This window comes from Anolis carolinensis, chromosome 1 (assembly GCF_035594765.1).
Source record: "Anolis carolinensis isolate JA03-04 chromosome 1, rAnoCar3.1.pri, whole genome shotgun sequence".
NCBI lineage: Eukaryota > Metazoa > Chordata > Lepidosauria > Squamata > Dactyloidae > Anolis > Anolis carolinensis.
Window position 1 is genome coordinate 92,622,204 of NC_085841.1, and position 19,803 is coordinate 92,642,006.

The window sequence follows — 19,803 nt, forward strand, 5'->3', positions numbered from 1 at the left end:
CTGATTATAACTTTTAGTTACTTTCATGGTATGTATAGTTCACATGTTGACCTCAATGCTACGTCTTCTCTCCTTGAGAGGATAGAGTATGCTTTATATCATGTTCCAGAGACTTGAGCTATTCAAATTTCATCTCGTAAAAAATTAATTACATTTGAGCAATTAGGAAATTTCAAGAAGTGTATGGTAACTACCATCTTTGGGGATCTTGGAACTGTAACTGCAATTGATAACTTTAAAAAATACATTTCTAAGCTCTGACCATTTTTGTATGCTTTGCAATAACTGAGTGAGTACACAAATACATTGCTAGTATGAGATAAATGTTCAAACAGGAGAAAGAATGAGTTATTTTATATCCAAAATTACTATTCAGACCACATGCTTATCAGTCCTTTTAAACTAAGCCCTAACCAAAGAGTACATATCCTGTCATTTCAGAACTGCAAAGAATAAGAAGAATGGAGCTAATGCGGCAATATGCACAGAGACCAGCTCAATGTGATTCTTAAGCTTTCCAAGTCGTCCCTATAACATAAAGCAGATGCAACACATTTCCAAAGAAAATAATAATTCAGCTTTGCTGATTTTGTGGTTTTGTTGATGGCTCAATAGCAGTGGGGAGTAATGAAATATGATTGTGGATGTCTTCCATCTGCACGAGTATAATGAAGATCTGAAATGCTTCCAATCAGTTTCCTCTTAGCACATCTTCTAGACTTGTAAAGAATTTATTCATTTTATTTACTTTATTTTTATCCCACCTTTCTCCTGATATAGGGACTCAAGGAGTTGCAAAAACCACCCACCCAGTCCCACCAGAAGACTTTTTTGTGTCTGCAGGTTACCACTGAGAGCATTGTTTAAGGACTGGAAGGGTGTATTTGAGCATGATTGTCTTGGGCGGGCTCATTGAATGAGGATTATTTTAGAAAGGATGATTAATTATTCAGCTAAAGCCAGGTTCAAAAAAAGTAGAGAAGGGGAGGCCATATGTAGAAAAGTTTCCAGTATCTTGAGATGTGGAGAAACTGGAGTCACACCACATCCTAAATAATATAATAAATCTCTCTCAAATGGTGAACTGCTCTGTATAGCCACAGAAAGTGCCGAATTTTCTAGATGAGATTTTCTTGCTACCTATAAAGAAAAGTCCTGTAATGCAAGCCGATTACCTCATCACCGACTCATAGAAGAGAGTGATCCATCTAATTTCTCTTCCTTACAAATTGTCAGAGAGGTTATTATAGTTCAGGCAGGCTCATTAAGGGCAGTGCCAAACATGGTGAGAATGGATGGATGGGAGATTCAATAAAAAGCAGGCTGAAAAGCTATTCTACACAATCCAGTCGTTACTAAGCTCCTGCTGAACAAAGGCTTGTATTGTTTGGGGCATAATTTCTCCCAGGGTGGGAAAAAAGCCTTAAAATGATGTGCCAAAATATATTTTACAAGGAATATTGTATACTGTATGACCTAATGAACCACAGCTCTCTCTTATAGCTGCACTGAAGAAGAAAAGCATGCATATTTCTCTTTTAAAGAGAGAGAAAAGGGAGGTAGTTCATTCCAACATTTGAACCAGCTCCAGTTCCCCCTCCCCAATTTTGTGTTTTCAGAAACAAAGAAAGCACTAGGATTTACATTTTGCCATTCTCCACTACTGTGTAAAAGCCCAAAAGGAGGTCTATATGGCTTTGGAAATGAAGGATCATTTTGTGTATTAATTACTGTAAAAGCATAGGCCAAGGAAGCACAAATCATTCAAATGCTAGGAGCCTAACGATAGGAGCATTGGGTAGAACAGACTTGTGGGACCCATTTTACTTCTTACTACAGTCCACCAACTGGAGTCAAGCACAAAACAGAAGCAGATACCTGCACTAAGAATGAAGAAATAAGCTGTCTCTAAGCACATTCTCAGCTTAAGAATTTGGTTCAATAGCAGAACAGATTTCATAATCCTTTCACATGAAAATCACTTTTGGTTTTCATCCAAGCTTTCAGTAGCCTATTTTGGATGGGCAATTGGGTTCAGAGCTTTTCATTGTTTTTAGAGTTGAATCAAAGCCTCTTGATAATAAAAAACAAATCTCCCAAAAGCCTTTCTGTTGATTCCATTCAACCCTACACAGTCGTACTGCTGCAGCCAAGTGGATGTGAACCTGGACAGAGTTAGAATGGGAATGCAATGTAAGTTTTTGAGAGTAGGATTAAGTACAATAACTTCACATAATTATTTCATTTAGTTCCATCTAAGATTATGTCATGGAACCCATTTGTTGCTGTCGTTATGGTTAGGATACTTTTTCTAGCCCCCTCCCCATATAGGATGAGCAGAGTGGATCCTTAGATGTATATATCACAGCAAATAAAACTGTAACTGATAAATAGTTATAGCTATGTAACTATGAACTACCTATATAAGAGGTTAAAAAGGTAAAGGTTTTCCCCCTGATGATAAGTCCAGTCGTGACCAACTCTGGGGGTTGGTGCTCATCTCCATTTCTAAGCCGAAGAGCCAGCGTTGTCTGTAGACACCTCCAAGGTCATGTGGCAGGCATGACTGCATGGAGCGCCGTTACCTTCCCGCCGGAGCGGCGGTACCTATTGATCTACTCACATTGGCATGTTTTCGAACTGCTAGGTTCGCAGGAACTGGGGCTAACAGTGGGCATTCATTCCGCTCCTGGGATTTGAACCTGGCACCTTTTGGTCCGCAAGTTCAGCAGCTCAGCACTTTAACGCACTGTGCCACCAGTGTCTAAAATAGCATTCCATTGTTATCAAAACAAATAGGACCCAACCGTACTTTTTTCTACATAATGCTTTAAAACTTGCAATGTGTCCTCTGTTTGGTGTAGCTTCTTCCGCTCTCCACATCCCATTTTTAATATGATTTTTAATATGAAAAATTTGAAAGAACTATACAATTTGCTTTGGTTTTATCCCAAAACATACATTTTGACACTGGTAAGACTGAGGCTGCATCATTGCCATGGCTCACTGCTATGGAATTCTGGGATTTGTAGTTTGGTGAGGCACCAGCACATTTTGGCAGAGAAGGCTAAAGACCTTGTAACACTGCAACTCTCAAGAATCCATAGCACTGCTGTTAAAGTGATGCCAAACTGCATTGATTCTACAACATAAATGTAACTTCAGTTTCAATTGGATTGCAGGGCTGGTCCTTGAAATCAGATAATGTTATGTGGTAAAATGCAACTTAGTTAACTGTATTTAATTCCATGGGTTGTAAGAATTTTGAAAGTAATCAGAAGTTAGAAAGATGTGGAAACTACTGCAAACTCTAGAAATACAGCTTAAGCATTTCTGGAATAGCAGAAGGCATTTAAAATAATCTGATTTTTGTCTGTTTTAAAAAACACTTTGCTTCTTTTATGGTATATTTGTGAATTTGTTGTTAACAAACATTGGTGTGTGTTTTTTGTGTTTTTAAAAAATATGTACGAAAATCTATCTTCCAGGACATATAAAGATGTTTGGAACAAGTGTGAGTAGTCAATTGAACTGTCTTCTATTCTTTTGTGTGATTTTCTCCCCTCCCTGCAAAGCCAGCAAATTGCAGCCAAGAGACCTCAAGAAACCATAGCAACTATCTTGTGACAATCCTGAGTAGTTTTTGTTTGACAATAGAAGGGCCATTAAACTCATCAATTTATGCCAATGCAATTTTGGATTCTTTTAGAGTTCTTCGGCTGAAAATTATTCCTAAACATTAGTATGCGATAAAGTAGCTTCTGATATGGATTCATTGCCAATTTTTAAAATATTATTTTTAAGGAAAGATTCTGGATTTTTCAGTTTTATAACAAAGGTTACAGGACTCCCAAATAAATGCTTCATCTGTATGTGGAAGATTGGCTCCACTGCCCACATTTCATTTGGAGTCTGGAATATATTATCTGAATGTAGCTGAAAATGGCCACTGACAAACTTGCCATTCCATTTTTGCACTACATTCAGTGCCATTTGTTGTATCTGTCAACGAGGCCATGTGTGCATCTGCCCAAAGTAGCATTTCATGCATAAGGGTCTTCATGGGCTTAAACAAAAGTGAAGCGTGTCCCCTGTATATATGAACTTTTTCTTATAGTGATGAGTCCTTTTATTGATAAAGCTGTGTGTGGGTCATTTCAGAGTTCCTTTGTTCATTTGATTACATCTCCATCCAAATACGTTTTGTTAGGTGAAATCTGATAAACTGCACACCTACAAGTGCCACCAAAAATCTCCTCCTTGGGATTGAATTCAATTAATGACTTTGTGGCTATAACATCCAACCACCTTTGTTTCTTCTTTTATCTTCTGGGGTTTATACCACTGAAACTTAGAATTTACACTTGTACACATTTTGGCAGCTGGTTCTAATAAAGTTAGTGGGTTTCTGTATTGCTTCCTACGCATTTATGTATTTCTTGTCTGCAAGTAATCACTTAGCATGCTAGTGTTCATTAATATCAGAAAAAGTTATATATGAGTTCAACTTACAGACAGGTATATACAGTATTTTTTTTGTATTCATAGGCTTCTCTTACTTTCAAATCATCAGCAACTTCAATCTTGTTCTGGTTCATACACCTTTATTGATACTGAAAATTTCCAATATTTGGCACACTTCCTTGAGTCACTGTTATATACATACAAAACACTTTTAAAATTGAGATGAAAAATAAACCTAATTGCATTGCCTTTAGCATTTAGAAACAGAATTCAATATCAAGAAACTCTTGCCTTTTTCATTGTACATTGTTAGCTTTTGCATTATTTCTGATTGTTAGATGTTTCATTCTCTAGACTACATTAGTAGGGGTTTTAATTTCTCCTATTTGCTTTTTAAAATAAGCAGAAATTGAATTTTTGTGTGAGCAAAAATGAAAATATTGCAAGGTGCAGCCTCATAAGCATTCTGCTTTGGTTTCCAATAAATGAGGGTATTCTGTCTGGAGGAAATGATTTGAATGTTAACATCACAGAATGAATGCCACCGCCTGCTTAAAGAATTTTCTGACTGACTGTTCCTTTATGGCCATTTGAAGGATTAAGTGAAATCATAGTCCTACATAGTCTTGGTGGCAAATTAAATCTGTGTTCATACTATAACTATGCAAGTGGTGTGATTATCCTGGCACAGTATGCATCCAATTTTTTTTAGTCTGAATTACTGCTTAGCCTGGACTTCATTGAAACAGGAATATCCAGTACTAGTTTATTTTACTGTAAGGCTGTGGTCTTTAAGCATGTGTTCCCATGTGGCACAGTTACCTAAACAATTACTTTATTCTGAATTATCATCTTATGAAGATAGATTTTAAGGTGAAAGAACTAATGCTGTGCCTGCATGTTTCTCCTTATGCACACAGGATTCAGACTTCCAGTATCTTCTTGTTGAAATCAGTTTTCTGTTATATCTAAAATGGAAAATTGTCATGTACTCTTAATCAGGATCAGTTGAATGTAACAGAAGGCTGTGGTCTACACAAAGCACAACAAAATCTGGCACATGAAAGGGAGGGAAGTAACAAGGACACAACACTTGTTCTCAACCTAATAAATGCAATTTACTTGTTATATCCGAACTGAGTTTAGAGTGCACCATTTCTTAAGAGTGAATAGTTCCTATTCTCCATGTTGCAATTTGTCTTCATGTTCAATACAATCTATATAGGAAGATAAGTCTAAATGTTTGATTGCACACAGCTGGCTGATTTTACAGTGCTTTGCACAAAACAAATGTGGATCATCATAACTCACAAAATAATAGTAGTAATATTTTTGAAATAATGTGCTATGTGGTGCACTCAATCGATTTGTCATTTCATAAAGGCTTTCTGGCATTAAGTCCTCCATTCCATAATCTTTGGTCATAACATATTCAAGCTTCCAGACTGATTCATTTTTCATGTTGGCTTCTGTGAGGTTCAAATAGAACTGCCAAAGATCCTAGAATTAAAAAGAAACAAAATAGTGCACAAAGAGATAATCTATTTCATTGCATTTCTAGAGTGATGTATTGATTAAGAAGCCATGACTGCCTATTTTTCACAAGTGAAGAGTCATGTCCTGCCACATGTGGATTCATGAATCAAATCAATTTTGTCATACAGTAAAATTGAGGGGAAGGCAAAAGATGACCAGAAACAAGAGCAATGCTCATGGAAATAGCCTTTATATAAAGAAAGCAATACAAAGGCAATTCACACCAATGTACCCAAGGGCTGTGAGGTTGTTGCTTATGTACTTTTGAGCACAAAACAGCTTCATTTAAATCAAGTTTTCTTCTTTTGGAAAAGCAAAACAAGTTTCAAATAGTTCATTTCCAATAAGACTAGAATAAACAGATTAAGTTAAATTGTGACTAACACAGAATAAATTGTGCAAAGAAATAATCTGAATTTGCTCATTTTCAATATTCCACAGACTCCAGCTTTTCTAAATGTAATCCTTAGTAGAAAATAATGCATCAAGAGAGGCACAGGTACAGCAAGGGCTATGCACTATTTGCACAAAAGAAATGGATGCTTGAAGGGCTAGGATGTATTGGCTCGTTAATGCAAAAGATAGAGAACTGGGAAGGATATAGTCTTGACCCCAGAAAGTCTGCTGTAGTTTTCAGACTGGCAAAGAAAGGGAATTTTAATCAGTTTGTATTGTTACTTTACGGCTGACACCTAGAAATGTTAATGGGGCAGTAAGACCAAAAACAGGCTGAGAATAAGTATGGTATATTGCAGACCTCTAATGTATGAATGGAAGAGAGGACAAAGCTAGCTTACTTAAAACATACTATTACAATATACTATTCATGGAACTACCTTTATCAATGGTTAAGAAGCAACAGCTTGTGAAAAAGGCTAACTTCCAAGTACGATCAAGCTACATATTGTAACGTTCCCAAGCTAAGGAGTTTATCACACAAAGTAAGCGAATCCCAGTTAGCCAGTTTTAAGCATGAATTTTAAACTTGTATCCTTAGTTTAATCTCTGTTTTGTGAATTTTAGTATGTATTTTATAGAAATATGTTTTAATATGTATGTTTTATAGAAATACATTTTCAATATGTGTATTTGTGGTATTTTTACAATATTTAGGTGTTTTTATTATTATGTGGCCATGAGGAGATGCAGGTAAGTAATAAAGCTTATTATTATTAATCACAATTACAGCAGCACCTTAGCCTTGAACATATTACATGACGTTGCCTTTTTCCCACTGGTCTCCAATGGAAAACAACCTGGAAAGTGTTACTTTTATAAATATAAATAATCCATTAATGGCCTCCTTTTGTAAAAGAAATGTCTTCCAACAGAGCAACAAAAGAGGAAAGTCCAAGGCAAATATGCTACTGTCCTGCTGTAATTGCAATTTGCCTGCCTCTTGTGATAACCTTTTAAACTATGTTGTCTTCTTGCTTGCATTAAGACTCAATCCTAATGTACATAATTGTACAATACTGTCTTTTCTCCTTTTCTCACAGAAATAGATGGAAGAAAGTGAAGCCAGGTTTGGAATACTACTAAGATTTGGAAATATATGGAGAGGAAAGAAAAAACAATAAATGTATCCAGCAGCCCAAAAAACAATGTCTGAGAAAGACCTGAACCTGGGCAAAAGTAGAACAGTTCTAAATCTGTAACAAGCATTCTTGTGTTTCACTTATCATAGTGACAAGCTTATTATTCAGATTTTTTCCTGCTCCTACATATACCATGAAAGATGAGTGTTAACTGCTAAAATTCACACATTATTAATATGTTTGATTTAGACTTACCAGTAGACTATATGAAGAAGGATCATATTGGAATAGTCTCACTCCTGGGTTGTTTGTGTCTGCTTCCCAGGCATCCTTCACTGGTGTCACGGCAGGTGCCACAAACAAGGAGTTTATAGGTTTTCCTGAACAATTAAAAAGAAGGTTGAGGATGAAATAAATGAATGTGGAGAAGATCTTTATTAAATTGTGCTGGTGGTAAAATCGATGTCTATACAGTATTTATCACGCTAGGACCTTTGTACATAGTGAAAAAATTTTTATGCAAGAACCATACATGGAAACTAATTATTGATGCACAGATTCATCATATTTAATAAAGTAATGCCAAATATATATTTACTCTATTTTAAGATCTTTGAAAAAATTCCCAAAATGCTATAGAATCATGAGAATGTTAATTTTAAAAAGCCCTCAGCCTTCCCTGCCAAAGTATTGGAGCCTGACCAAACTACAAATACCAAGATTTGTATGTCCTTAACAGGATGTAAATAAAATTCATGAGCTTGAACTATGTGGCTGTGAATTATAAAGCTATTTCATATGCTTAAAATATATATATTGATATATTTTGGTACAGAAGCAAACTACTCTTCCTAAAAATAATTCAAACTGTATCAGAATTCACATCACTAAACTCTATTTCATCTTATCACATTGCCATTTCTGGTCATTCTGCTTAGGATCCCAAATGTTTGGCTGCAGTTCTACATGTACTTTGGAATTAATCCCATAGAAATCAGTCATGCTTACTTCCAAATGAAAACCAATTAACAGCACTAATCAATTGAAGCTTTAATTGTCCATGAATTTACATGCAAACAAAAAGACGTGGCAGTGGGACTGTATATGCTTAAAGATCAGTTAGGCAAGCATACTGGACTCATTAATTCTTCAGTGATCCCAAATTACTACACAACCAGCTTTTCTGGCTGAAAGTATTATGCATTCCTTTCAAGTAGTATAACCTGCTGTTAACTGAAGGAAAATGTGTGGGTTATTTAACTGATTTTTTTCTTTCATTTCCCTAACTTGCCTAACCCATTTTTGTCAGTTTCCACAATTAGAATCTGAAAAGAAAGTGTGAAAAATCATAAGTTACTTTATATTAAATAAAGTTTTAGTAAATTATTTAAACTGAGGGTCCTTCCAGACAAGACCAAAATGCAGGACCTATTTCACTTTTACTTGAGGCATCTAAATGACGCCCTAGGTTTTTTCAGGATGTAAGCCAACCTAGGGCCGTGTGCCCCACACCCGAAACTGTGTCCCCCCACCCCAAACTTACCGGTGGCGGCCGGCGGCGGCGACTATTGGGTCACTCGCCGCAGAACAAACAAGTATTTTGTATTCTCGTGAGATCTCGTGGGATTTCCGTGAAATCTCACGAGATTACAAAATACTTCCTTGTTCTGCGGTGAGTGACCCAATGGTCGCTGACACTGCCACTTCGAGTGCATCCAGGAAAGGGGTGCGTCCAAAGCGGTGGCTTCAGGGGGTTCAATGAAGAACCGGGCCTGATGACGCCTCAGGTAAAACTGAATTAATCCAGAAAAAAAACTGGAATTCCCAGTTTGCTCCGGATTAATAAAACACCTGGAAAGATCTGGACCTTAAGTTAAGGCCCAGATCTTTCTAGGTGAGGGCCCAGTGGGGATCGACTCCCAAGACTGCTTCAATCCCCACAGCCATCTAGATTCTTTTGGCTCCTGAAAATCTTCATTTTCACACATTGTCAGGACCCAGGCTGCAGAGCACCAATAACCATACACAGAGGCCAGAATCTATCTAATATCTTTATTGAGGAAATATATAAAGTTAATAAAAGCAAATGTAGGAAATAGTTCAGAAGTAGACCTTTCAGGAAAGGTCAAAATTAGTCCAAGGAAACAATGTCCAATATGAAATATTAAGGTCCAAAGTTGTAATCCAATAACCGAAACACTCACTTTACCAGGCAAAGTGAGGGGAGATGACAAGGTCCTTTAGTCCATGGAGCTTAATGCAAGGCTAGGAAGCAAACTAGATTCTTGGAAAAACAAGGCTTGATTCAAGGCAACAAGAGGCGAGGAGCAAGAACAGGATCCGTGGCGAAATCCGTGGCGAGGTCCGGGGAACAAGGCAGGGCTGAAAACGAGAGCAAGGTCCTGGAAACTGGAGTAGCGTAGTCCACACACAATCTACTCCCGAAGCTGACGAATTGACTCCGCAAGGAATCCTTGTGGCCAAGCATCTATATAGGATCTTGTTTTCCCGCCAAAGCAGACTTTCTCTGGGGAACAAGAACCGAAACCTAAACTGTCCAGATGCAGGACTCCTTAAACTTTCCCAAGGGAACCAGACTTAATCATCTAATTGTCTGGCAGCTATCCGGGCGCTTCGGCGAGTCGCCTCCCGCGCGTGTCTATCTTGATTATAATAAAGGCAGCGAGAAAATGGGGGAGATTTCTCCTCAAGGCTTGTTTGTGTGACTTCTTGTGGGCAAACATCCTGCAGCTGCAAGGGCTCCAATTCTGGCAAAAATGGTGGGAAACCCAAGTTTTCCTCTTCATCTGTCACAACAGTACTAGGAACGGGACTACATGGCCCATAAGTCATCACACACATCAGGAGTACTCTGTAGTAATTTTTTTGAGGGGCTGGATGCCATCCCGGGTCAACCTTTGATGACAAGATGACATCTTGTCAACCCAAAATGTCAACCCAAGATGACATCTAGCCACCCCTTAAGGGAAAGCCCAGGGTTTAGGTTGGTGGGGGGCACACAAACCAGGGAGGAAGTGGGTTAAAATCACCCACTTTCTCCCAGATTTTTGCAGTCTGGAAGGGCCCCTGGATTGGGGAAAATGCAATCTCCAGGCTACATGAAATCACTTTTCCAGACCCTGAAGCTCCCACCCCCTAGCACTCAATTTTGGGTGCCATTTCCAGGCAAATTCATCTGAAAACTGCACAGAAAGCCATCAAATGTGAGAACACCCAACTCAAATAATGCCCTGAGCCTTTCAACACTCCAAATATCTCAATTTTGCTTGCATTCCTATTCAAAACAGCAACATGGAGTGATATGATGTCACCACTGCTCAGTAGTTTGCGAGAGGCTGCAGATATCAACAGATATTTGGGCTTGCTGTGGAGGGCTTTGGAGTAGTGGTTCTCAACCTGTGGGTCCCCAGATGTTTTGGCCTACAACTCCCAGAAATCCTAGCCAGTTTACCAGCTGTTAGGATTTCTGGGAGCTGAAGGCCAAAACATCTGGGGACTACAGGTTGAGAACCACAGCTTTGGAGCAAATTTACCTCTGGATCTCACATCTGGCCCAGCTTCCATTTAAAACTACACATATACTGAAAATATTATTATTATGGCTGAACTGTTTCAAAACTGCATTAAGAATCACACCAGCACAGACTACCAATTGCAACAAACTTCCATAGAAATAATCCCGGAATAAATGGCAATTTTTGTTCTTTAAAAACAATTACATACATGCTGAACTTTCACTAAATATTCCTTTTAATAGTTACATAACTGAAGCAACATTTTGAAATGCATAGTTTTGGAACTATAATAAAAATATAGTAAAAAAACTAGAGTACAATGTTTTTAAAATTATTATATACAGCACTATTGTTTCTTTTTTCTGTTTTGGCTTTTTGTTTGTTTTTTAACTGGCTTAATTTCTTTCTTCTTTGTCCATGTTGACTTCCCTTTGAAGTTTCTTTTTAACATTTTCAGATAACGAAATTGTTTACCAATGTTCTGCTACTTTCATTTGAGGGTTTTGTTGTTAATTATGGTGTTTAACCTGTAAGTACACCAAACATTTGCAACATACTCATAACCATTACAGAAGATAAGAGTCTTCCAGACCTCAAGATAGAATCGTACGCTTGATGTTGACAGAAAACAAGCTCTTCCTGTAGGTTCCTATTAATTTCATTCAAAAGCAGCATTATTAAATGAAAATCCACTTCCAGCTAAAGAAGTACCATAAGGCCAAATATAGCAGCTTCTCATAACATTCCCTAAGTCTCAAGTGTGTGCCCAGTTTAGCTTCATTATTTTGCTTTCCAACATATCCTTGAATCTGAACCTTGGATTCACTGCAGGAAGCTGTGGGTCAAATAATTTTTATTGTTTTTTTTTTTCTTCAGCTTTTCAGTTTGATTTGCTGCATGCAGGAGTTTGAGTATAGCCCCACTCCTGTTTCACACTACACAATTACAATACTATGACCACACTTTTGAGCGCCATGGTTTCTTCCTATGAAATCCTAGGATTTACAGTTTCATGAGATTTATAATACTTAGCAAGAAATCTCTAGTGTCTCACCAAACTAAAAATCCTGGAATCCTGAAGGATGCAGCCATGGGGCTAATGCAGAACTAGAGAGCTATTATTCAGTGTCTGAATAGTCTTCTGGTGATGCCAGTATTTGTCAGTAGGATCTAATGCTAATAAGCAGACCTGTAGCCAGAAAAAATGGAGGTGGGAGGCTGGGGTTTGAAACAAATTTTTTTTCAGTGAATCATGAAGAGTATGTCCATATCAAAAATAATTTCAGTTCTATGACTCATTCTGTAGTTTTATAGAGACTTAATTAAATCCAATTTCTATTTTAACTACAAAGTTTAAAGTCTAAAACAAACCCCCTAAAATGACTCTTAATTGATAATTTAGTGGTTACAAAAGAATACCACGATGCTTGTTGGAAAACTGCGTCAATACACTTTGACAGAAATCAGGCTGTATCGATGAACTTCAGTGGACACTCTAGAGTGCAAGTCCAGTCAGTCTTTCTTGTCCCATTGTGCTTCTTATCCATGTTTTCAAATGTTTATGAGTTGAAAATGACTTTTCATTTGTAACTGTTGACATTGGCAATGTTGCAGAAATCTGAAGAAGTTTCTTCATGTTCAGAAAAAACTGTCTATCACAGACAAGATATGCCTCCAGTTCATTTGGTTGTTTTTCTGTAGGTCTAATCTTTTTCCATTTTCTACACCACATGTCAAACTCTTTCATCAGTGTGTCAGTATCTTGAAAACATTCATTGTAAAGTTCTGTGCACTTGTTCAGGTTGGATTTTAAATGGCCACAATTAATAGGAAGGGACACTTGCAGTTCCTGAACTATTTTCTTGTACACTGTAAACCTTTCTTGAAGCAAACTGCAGAAGAAGTCCAGAAATGGGATGTACACATTTAGCCTATAATATTCCATTGGTGAAGTTGCCTGGATGTTGCTTTTACAAGTCTGCCTTGAAAAGATGCAAGGAATCGTAACTTCTCTACCCATAGACTCCATCATTTATCTTGCTGTGTCAAAGATCTCCTGAAATTCATTCACATATTCTGTGCACATTTCCTTGGATTCTTCTAAGAGACTATTGAAATGTTGCAGACTACCAAAAATGTCCATATCTACTCTTTGTAATGTTTTGCTAAGCTGAAGGGATGATAACAAAGGCTTTCTAAAAATGTTTATGGTTACTAAGAAGTCTCACTGTTGTATAGAGGACTCCCTCTTAGTTCTTTAAGTGTTCTTAGCACCATACTGTACAGTTCAACAAAATGTAAAACTGCAACATGTTGCTCAATTCAATGGGTTTCACAAAGCGGCAACAGATTGGATGCTCTTGATTCAGAAAAACAGCATTTTATATTTTTCTTCAACAGTTCCAGTCTGTTAGGCGATGTTCTGAAGAAATTACACATATGATATTGTTCCTTGGCAGTTGCTGAAAGGTAGAATGCTGCAAGTCTTTGCTAAGGATAGATTTAGTGAGTGAGCAGTGCAGTGGATGTAGACAACCATTGGATACTTCTGTGATATAATTGAGCTGCTAATATGAGTGCTCATATTAGTGGTGCACTAATATGAGCACTCATATTAGCAGCTCCATTATAACCCTGTCCACACAAGTCCTGCAAGTTCAGCCCAATTTTTCCAGTGTTTTCAAAATAATGTCTGCAAGTCCTCTACCTGTCATATCAGTTATCTTCACAAACCTATAAAGTCTTCTCTTATTCCTGCAGCTTCAACATCAACGTAACTTACTGAGAGTAATAACTTTTCTGAGGTACTCACATCCAAAGTTTCATCTGCCAAAACAGAGAAACACTGTGATGCATTGCATCTTTCAACAATTTTTGGACTATCTTGCCACCACAAGTGTCTATTAGTTCATTCTGTATTTGAGGACTAGTATACTGGGCATCCATAGTTGCAGTTTCAAGATGAATTTTTGGATCAGTGTCTCCTGCTCTGGCTCAAGATCTCAACAAGATCTGAAATACCATCATTGTGGAAAGGTTCTTCACAGGTAATGAGTCCTGAATCATTGCTCCCTCTTAAAGACAGTTCTTGTCAACAACAAAGGACAATAGTTTCCACAATTGGCATAAGTTTCTTTCTGTTTTCTTCTTATTTTATCTTTACCATGATGATGGGTTACATCAAGACGTTTTCCACTGTGAATTAGCAAGATGTCAATTGAAGACTTGTATTTCATCTGTCCATTGCACAAATGGTTAAGCAACCAATGCACCAAGCTTCTGATGACCACCTTTGCCCCCAACTTCTACCCCCAAAATCACACAATACTTACAGAGTGCACTTTATACATGAAATGTGCAAGCTAATTAGGAAAATATGTTGAACCATTTGGGTTGAAAACTTAGATGCCTCTTCTTAACTACAGGAAATACATATCCTGATAATGGAGTCCATGGATTTTGCACTAATTGAGCTTTCACTTGCTCATCAGAAACAGTATTGTTTATGTAAAGTCCAAGGTCTAACGATGACACGGCTTCTTGTTTTTGCTCCTGTTCTGTGGTTTCTTTGGCAGGGCTTGGATTAGATGAACTAGTGGTACACTTCAATTTTCACAGTTTCCTCAGTTTTCACCTGTAATTCAGATGTGCCTGTTCTGGGGTCTTCATCAGTACCAGCTGCTGCTGCAATGGTTCTAAACCTGCTGCCTTCTTGGTCTTCGATATTTAAGGCTTTTTTTTGCCATGAACTTTAAAATGTTCAGTTGCTTTGATAGATTATTAAGCATCTTCTGGAGTCAGGTGGTGAAAGGAAACACTAACAGCAACTAACAGGGCTTTAAGTCTCAGAACAGCAACTCAAGTTAGCAGACAATTGCACAGTAAGAAAGCTGTGTTTCGAATGACCCAAATCTGCTTTCATGCCTTCCTTTTATATCCCAGTGGGAGAAGCAAGAAGAAGGGATGTAAGAGAGAGCTCTGAAAGGAGGATGAGCAAGACAGCAGTGAAGTGACTACTTTCAGGTTTTTAAATAATATTTCAAAAACTATTAATGATATTTACATAGAGTAAAAAACAAATGAAACTACCTAATAAAATCTATTATTGTGTTCAATTTCATGAAAAATGTTGATTAGAATCAGAGATACAGCATTTTGAAAGATCTCTTATACATATATTTTCACTTTAAATTGGAATATCTAAAAATCAAGATCTATCACCCACATATATTTACATTTTTAGAAACTATATAAATGCTTTTTATCTGTTACCTAGTTATTTAAAAATGCTTGTTAGTTTAGGAGAAATTAAAATATAAACTTTTAAAGCAAGGACAAATTATCATAGTTGCTATATACCTGAAAACATCATAAATTATATTTAAACTTAAGTTTTTCTTATGAAGTTTAACCTGCGGAGTCTGATTCTGGTGTCAGTTTTGGTGGATTCTGTTGTCTTCACGTCAAAAATGCTAATTAAACATCCACAATGTCTAAACTTGGTCGCTTCCACTATGTTGGCTATTGCTGCTATTGCAATGTAAATTGGTGGAAAGGTAGGTAATGACAATGTGTATGAATTATCAAAATTTGGTTGAGATAGTGCTTGCAGTTCTGGAGGAACTATTTTTGCTTCTCATAGACAGAGGATTCATAAGTAAACCAGGTTGCTTTTTTAATCGGATTTTTTTTTAGTAGGGGGGGCTTGCTAATAAGCTATGAGTTTGCTGATAAGCCACTATTGTTTAATTTTCACTTAATTTTTTAATTTTCTTTGCTGCTAGACCAACTTTGACCTTCTTTCTCTTAAGCAAGATCACATACTATTTCATGTCAGTTGTTAGTTAAGTGGGTATCGTGAGCCATTAACTGCCTAGTTAGCCCATGAGGTTCTTTAAAGTTAGTAAGACACTGATTTTAGTTTTATTGTTCCATTCAAAAGGTTGCTCTGTTGCTTCATATTTTCAACTACTTGTTTATACAAGAGGAGAGCATTGTTATGCCTCCATGATCTTATCCCGGGCATTTTTAATGTTGATTCTCATCTTACTAGTATTAAAGAATGGCCTGAACATAGAATTTGGGCAAAAGATATATCTATTATTTCAGGAAGAATGTTTTCTGTTCTTAAAATATTATCAACCCTCGAATAACTAGCATATCTTCCTGAATAAAATGTATAATATTGTTCCTTGGGACATAGTTTTCTCGATGTATCTATTAAGTTGTTTTTGTTGAGAAGACAGAGTATTTTACATTCTTCCTTATCTCTTATTTTATTTGTGGCAGAACTAATTAATTTCTCATCAATTATGCAGTTAGTATTATCACCTATGAATAGTAGGCCTTTCTCAATTTCTTTAACATTATCTCAAAACAGACTGCTTCATTTTTATTCCCCATGTAACAGTTCCCTACAGTCATGATTCTATTTATTCTATCCTTTATCAATATATATCTCCCTTTCAAAAAATCAATAACTTCAAGATTGCAAACATTTAAGTAATAAGAATTACCTTATTAGAATAATTCACATCTGAAAAAATAAAATAAAATGCAATTTAAAAATAGAAAGGTCTTTAAAACAGTTCAGTTAATACAATACAACACCAACTAGCCTGTTCTTTTTTTCCTTTTTTTAAAATCTGTTTTAAAAGCATGGGCTAGTGAGTGCTGTATTATTTTAAAAGCCTATGTGAAAACTCTGTTTTAAAAGCCTATATAAATAAAAAGGTTTTGGCCTTCTGACAGAAGAACAATAAGGAGACAACTGTTCTGGCCTCTCTGGGAAGGGAGTTCCAGAATATAGGGACAGCCACCAAAAAGGTGGTGGGATGAAGAGAAGAGCTTCTGGTGATCTGAGAGCCCAGGATAGTTCATACAAGGAGACACAGTTTGCCTGAACCTGAGCCATACAGGGCTTCATAGGTCAAAACCAGCTCTTTAAATTGTGCCTGGAAACAAACTGGCAGCCACTGGAACTGTTTCAATAGGAACATATGCGGGGACATGAGAGAAGCCTCCCACAAGGATGGTAAAAACATTAAAACACCCGGGCGTCCCCTGGGCAACGTCCTTGCAGACGGCCAATTCTCTCACTCCAGAAGCAACTCCGGTTGCTCCTGACACGAAAAAAAAACAAAAAAAAAACAGGAACACAGTATAGACTCTGTAACCTGCCCTAGTTAACAATCTGGGTGCAGCTCTTTGGACCAACTGCAGTTTCCAAACACTCTTTGAAGGCAGCTCCAAGTAGAGCATGTTACAGTGATCCAAGCAGGATAGAGTGGCATTGCAAAGAATGGGTGTGGTTGGCATATGAGTTTTAAATGTGCAAAAGCACTCTGGACTTCCGTAGAAACCTGGGCTTCCAGGTTCAAAGTTGGATTCAGGAGTACACTCAAACTGCCTTCCAAATGACTATGAGAATCACTGTTTTACCTGAATTAACACCTTTTTTCATGTTAGGCAGGACTGCTGACCGACAGGTCAGTGGATCAAATCCAAGGAGAGCAGGTGAGCTCCCTCTGCCAGCTTCAGCTCCCCATGCAGGGACATGAGAGAAGCCTCCCACAAGGATGGTAAAACATCAAACATCCAGTCATCCCCTAGGCAACGTCCTTGCAGATGGCCAATTCTCTCACACCAGAAGCGACTTGCAGTTACTGATGAGAGACACTGGTTTAGGAGCAGGATAGCCTCTTTGACTTGGAGTGGAAAGGAGTAGCAGAGTTAGGTGCCATCTGCATATTTATGGCACCACACTTCAAAATTTTAGAAGTCTTCTAGTGGTTTTGCAGTTACGTTAAATATCATGAGTAACAAAGCAGAGTCCTAAGAGACCCCAGCAACCAAGAGATAGAGCAAGAGTCCCTAGCATCACTATCTGGGTTCACCTTCCAAAAAGTAATGGACCCATTGTAAATCTCCAAGCCCCATTCCAGAGAAGTGATTAAAAAGGATGTCATGGACAACTGTGTAGAAAGCTGCTCAACCACCCAGCAGAACCAACATAGACACTCTCACCTAGTCCAGCCCCCTCTGTAGGTTATCCACGAAGGCAAGCAAAGCTGTTGCTTCGCATAGCCAGGTCTGAAACCAGACTGAAATGGATCTAGATAATCACTTACATCTAGAAACACCTGGAATTGGGAGGCTACCACATGCTCCAATAAGTTACTCAAAAAATGGTAGATTGGACACTGGCTGATCACTGTTATGGAGAGAATAGAGGATGGCTCTTTCAAGAAAAGTTTCATTATTTGCTTGTTTTATGCAAGTTGAAATGCTGCCTTGTTCTAAGAAGACATTGACAACTTCCTTCAACCACTCTGCCAGCCCCCTCTATACCATTTGATAAGCCAGGAAGGGTAAGAATCTAGAACACGTGTTGTGGGTCTTACCTCTCCAAGGATTCTGGCCTTGGGCTGTATAAATCAAAAAGTATCCAGTAACAGTTGACAAACCAGAATCAAGGTTATCAGCCACAAAGCTTTACCTGGAAGTAAATCCTACTTTATTCAATGCAACATCAGAGAATAGCATTGTGAAATAACTAATCCACTTATTTGAATACTCTTAATACTGTTCAAAATGCTATTATGTTTTATTTCTCATTACTGGGTGTTATAATAATATTAAGAGAAGGTTATAAAATCAATACATAAAATATCAATGAGACATTGAAATAATGTGCAGTGTTATAGCACATTATAATGTATACAGCAATGTCACAGAAACTACAAGTTCTATATCTGTTTCTAGCCAGTGTGCTTATTGAATAAGTGGACATTTCAACCCAGAACTTCCTGGGATAAACCCAGCCTACTAAGAACCAGAAGCAGACTTTTTCCCCTTTTAAAATGTAATACATTTGTGCCTCTAAGCTTTTCTTTCTTCAGATAACTCTAACAGAGCAAAAGAAAAAGAAGCTGAGAAGAGAAGGCAGATCAATTCTCCTTTGTGCACCAATTCCTTTCTAATGCAATTCATTCCAGATCCCACCATTATAGAGAGTAATTAAGAAGAGGAAATGCACACTCATACTAAACCGACAATTCTGCAGGGAAACAAAATACTTAGCTGAAGGATTCTACATAAAAATAAATTACATTTCTCTTTTCAAGCAAAAATTGAAAAGAACAATGTATAAAGTTGAAAGGAGGTTGCTCTCTTATCCCAGCACTGTGTAAGATGGACATAGTTATGAATACGTCCCACCCCGTTTTGACCCTCACTCTCTGCTCCTGACTTAATTAACTTTAAAACAGCAGGAAATCCAGTGCAGAAGGACAATAACAATGCAAGAGGCAGACAGAAAAACTGAATTTGTTGAGTTAGTTGGAGAACATTGCCTTTGACATATTATACAATAGGAACTGGCCAGTGTAATTTCCCATTGTCACTGAAAATGTAGAAAGGAAAGGCTTCAGATTTCTGCAAGGCTTTCACTGTATTTAGTGATCAAGTGCAAAACTTATACCCAGCTCTTCCAGATTCCATAGAAATATAAGGTCTGAGTTTCTTGAAAATAGCAACCAGTAGAATTGGTAATACAGTAGAGTCTCATTTATCCAACACTCACTTATCCAACGTTCTGGATTATCCAATGCATTTTTGTAGTCAGTGTTTTCAATACATTGCGATATTTTGGTGCTAAATTCATAAATACAGTAATTACTACATAACATTACTGCATATGGAACTACTTTTTCTGTCAAATTTGTTGT

General features: G+C 37.4%; 1 protein-coding gene across 1 annotated transcript in view; it reads right to left on the bottom strand.

Moving 5' to 3' along the window:
* Window positions 1-4,582: 4,582 nt before the first annotated feature.
* Window positions 4,583-19,803, bottom strand: part of smpdl3a (sphingomyelin phosphodiesterase acid like 3A) — a 34,160-nt gene continuing 18,939 nt past the window's right edge. The window contains exons 7-8 of the mRNA XM_003215588.4: window positions 7,794-7,918; window positions 4,583-5,964 (exon numbers count right to left, since the gene is read on the bottom strand). Of these exons, the coding sequence (XP_003215636.1) occupies window positions 5,641-5,964; window positions 7,794-7,918 (449 nt within the window). The 3' untranslated portion in view covers window positions 4,583-5,640. The remainder of the gene's footprint in view (window positions 5,965-7,793; window positions 7,919-19,803) is intronic.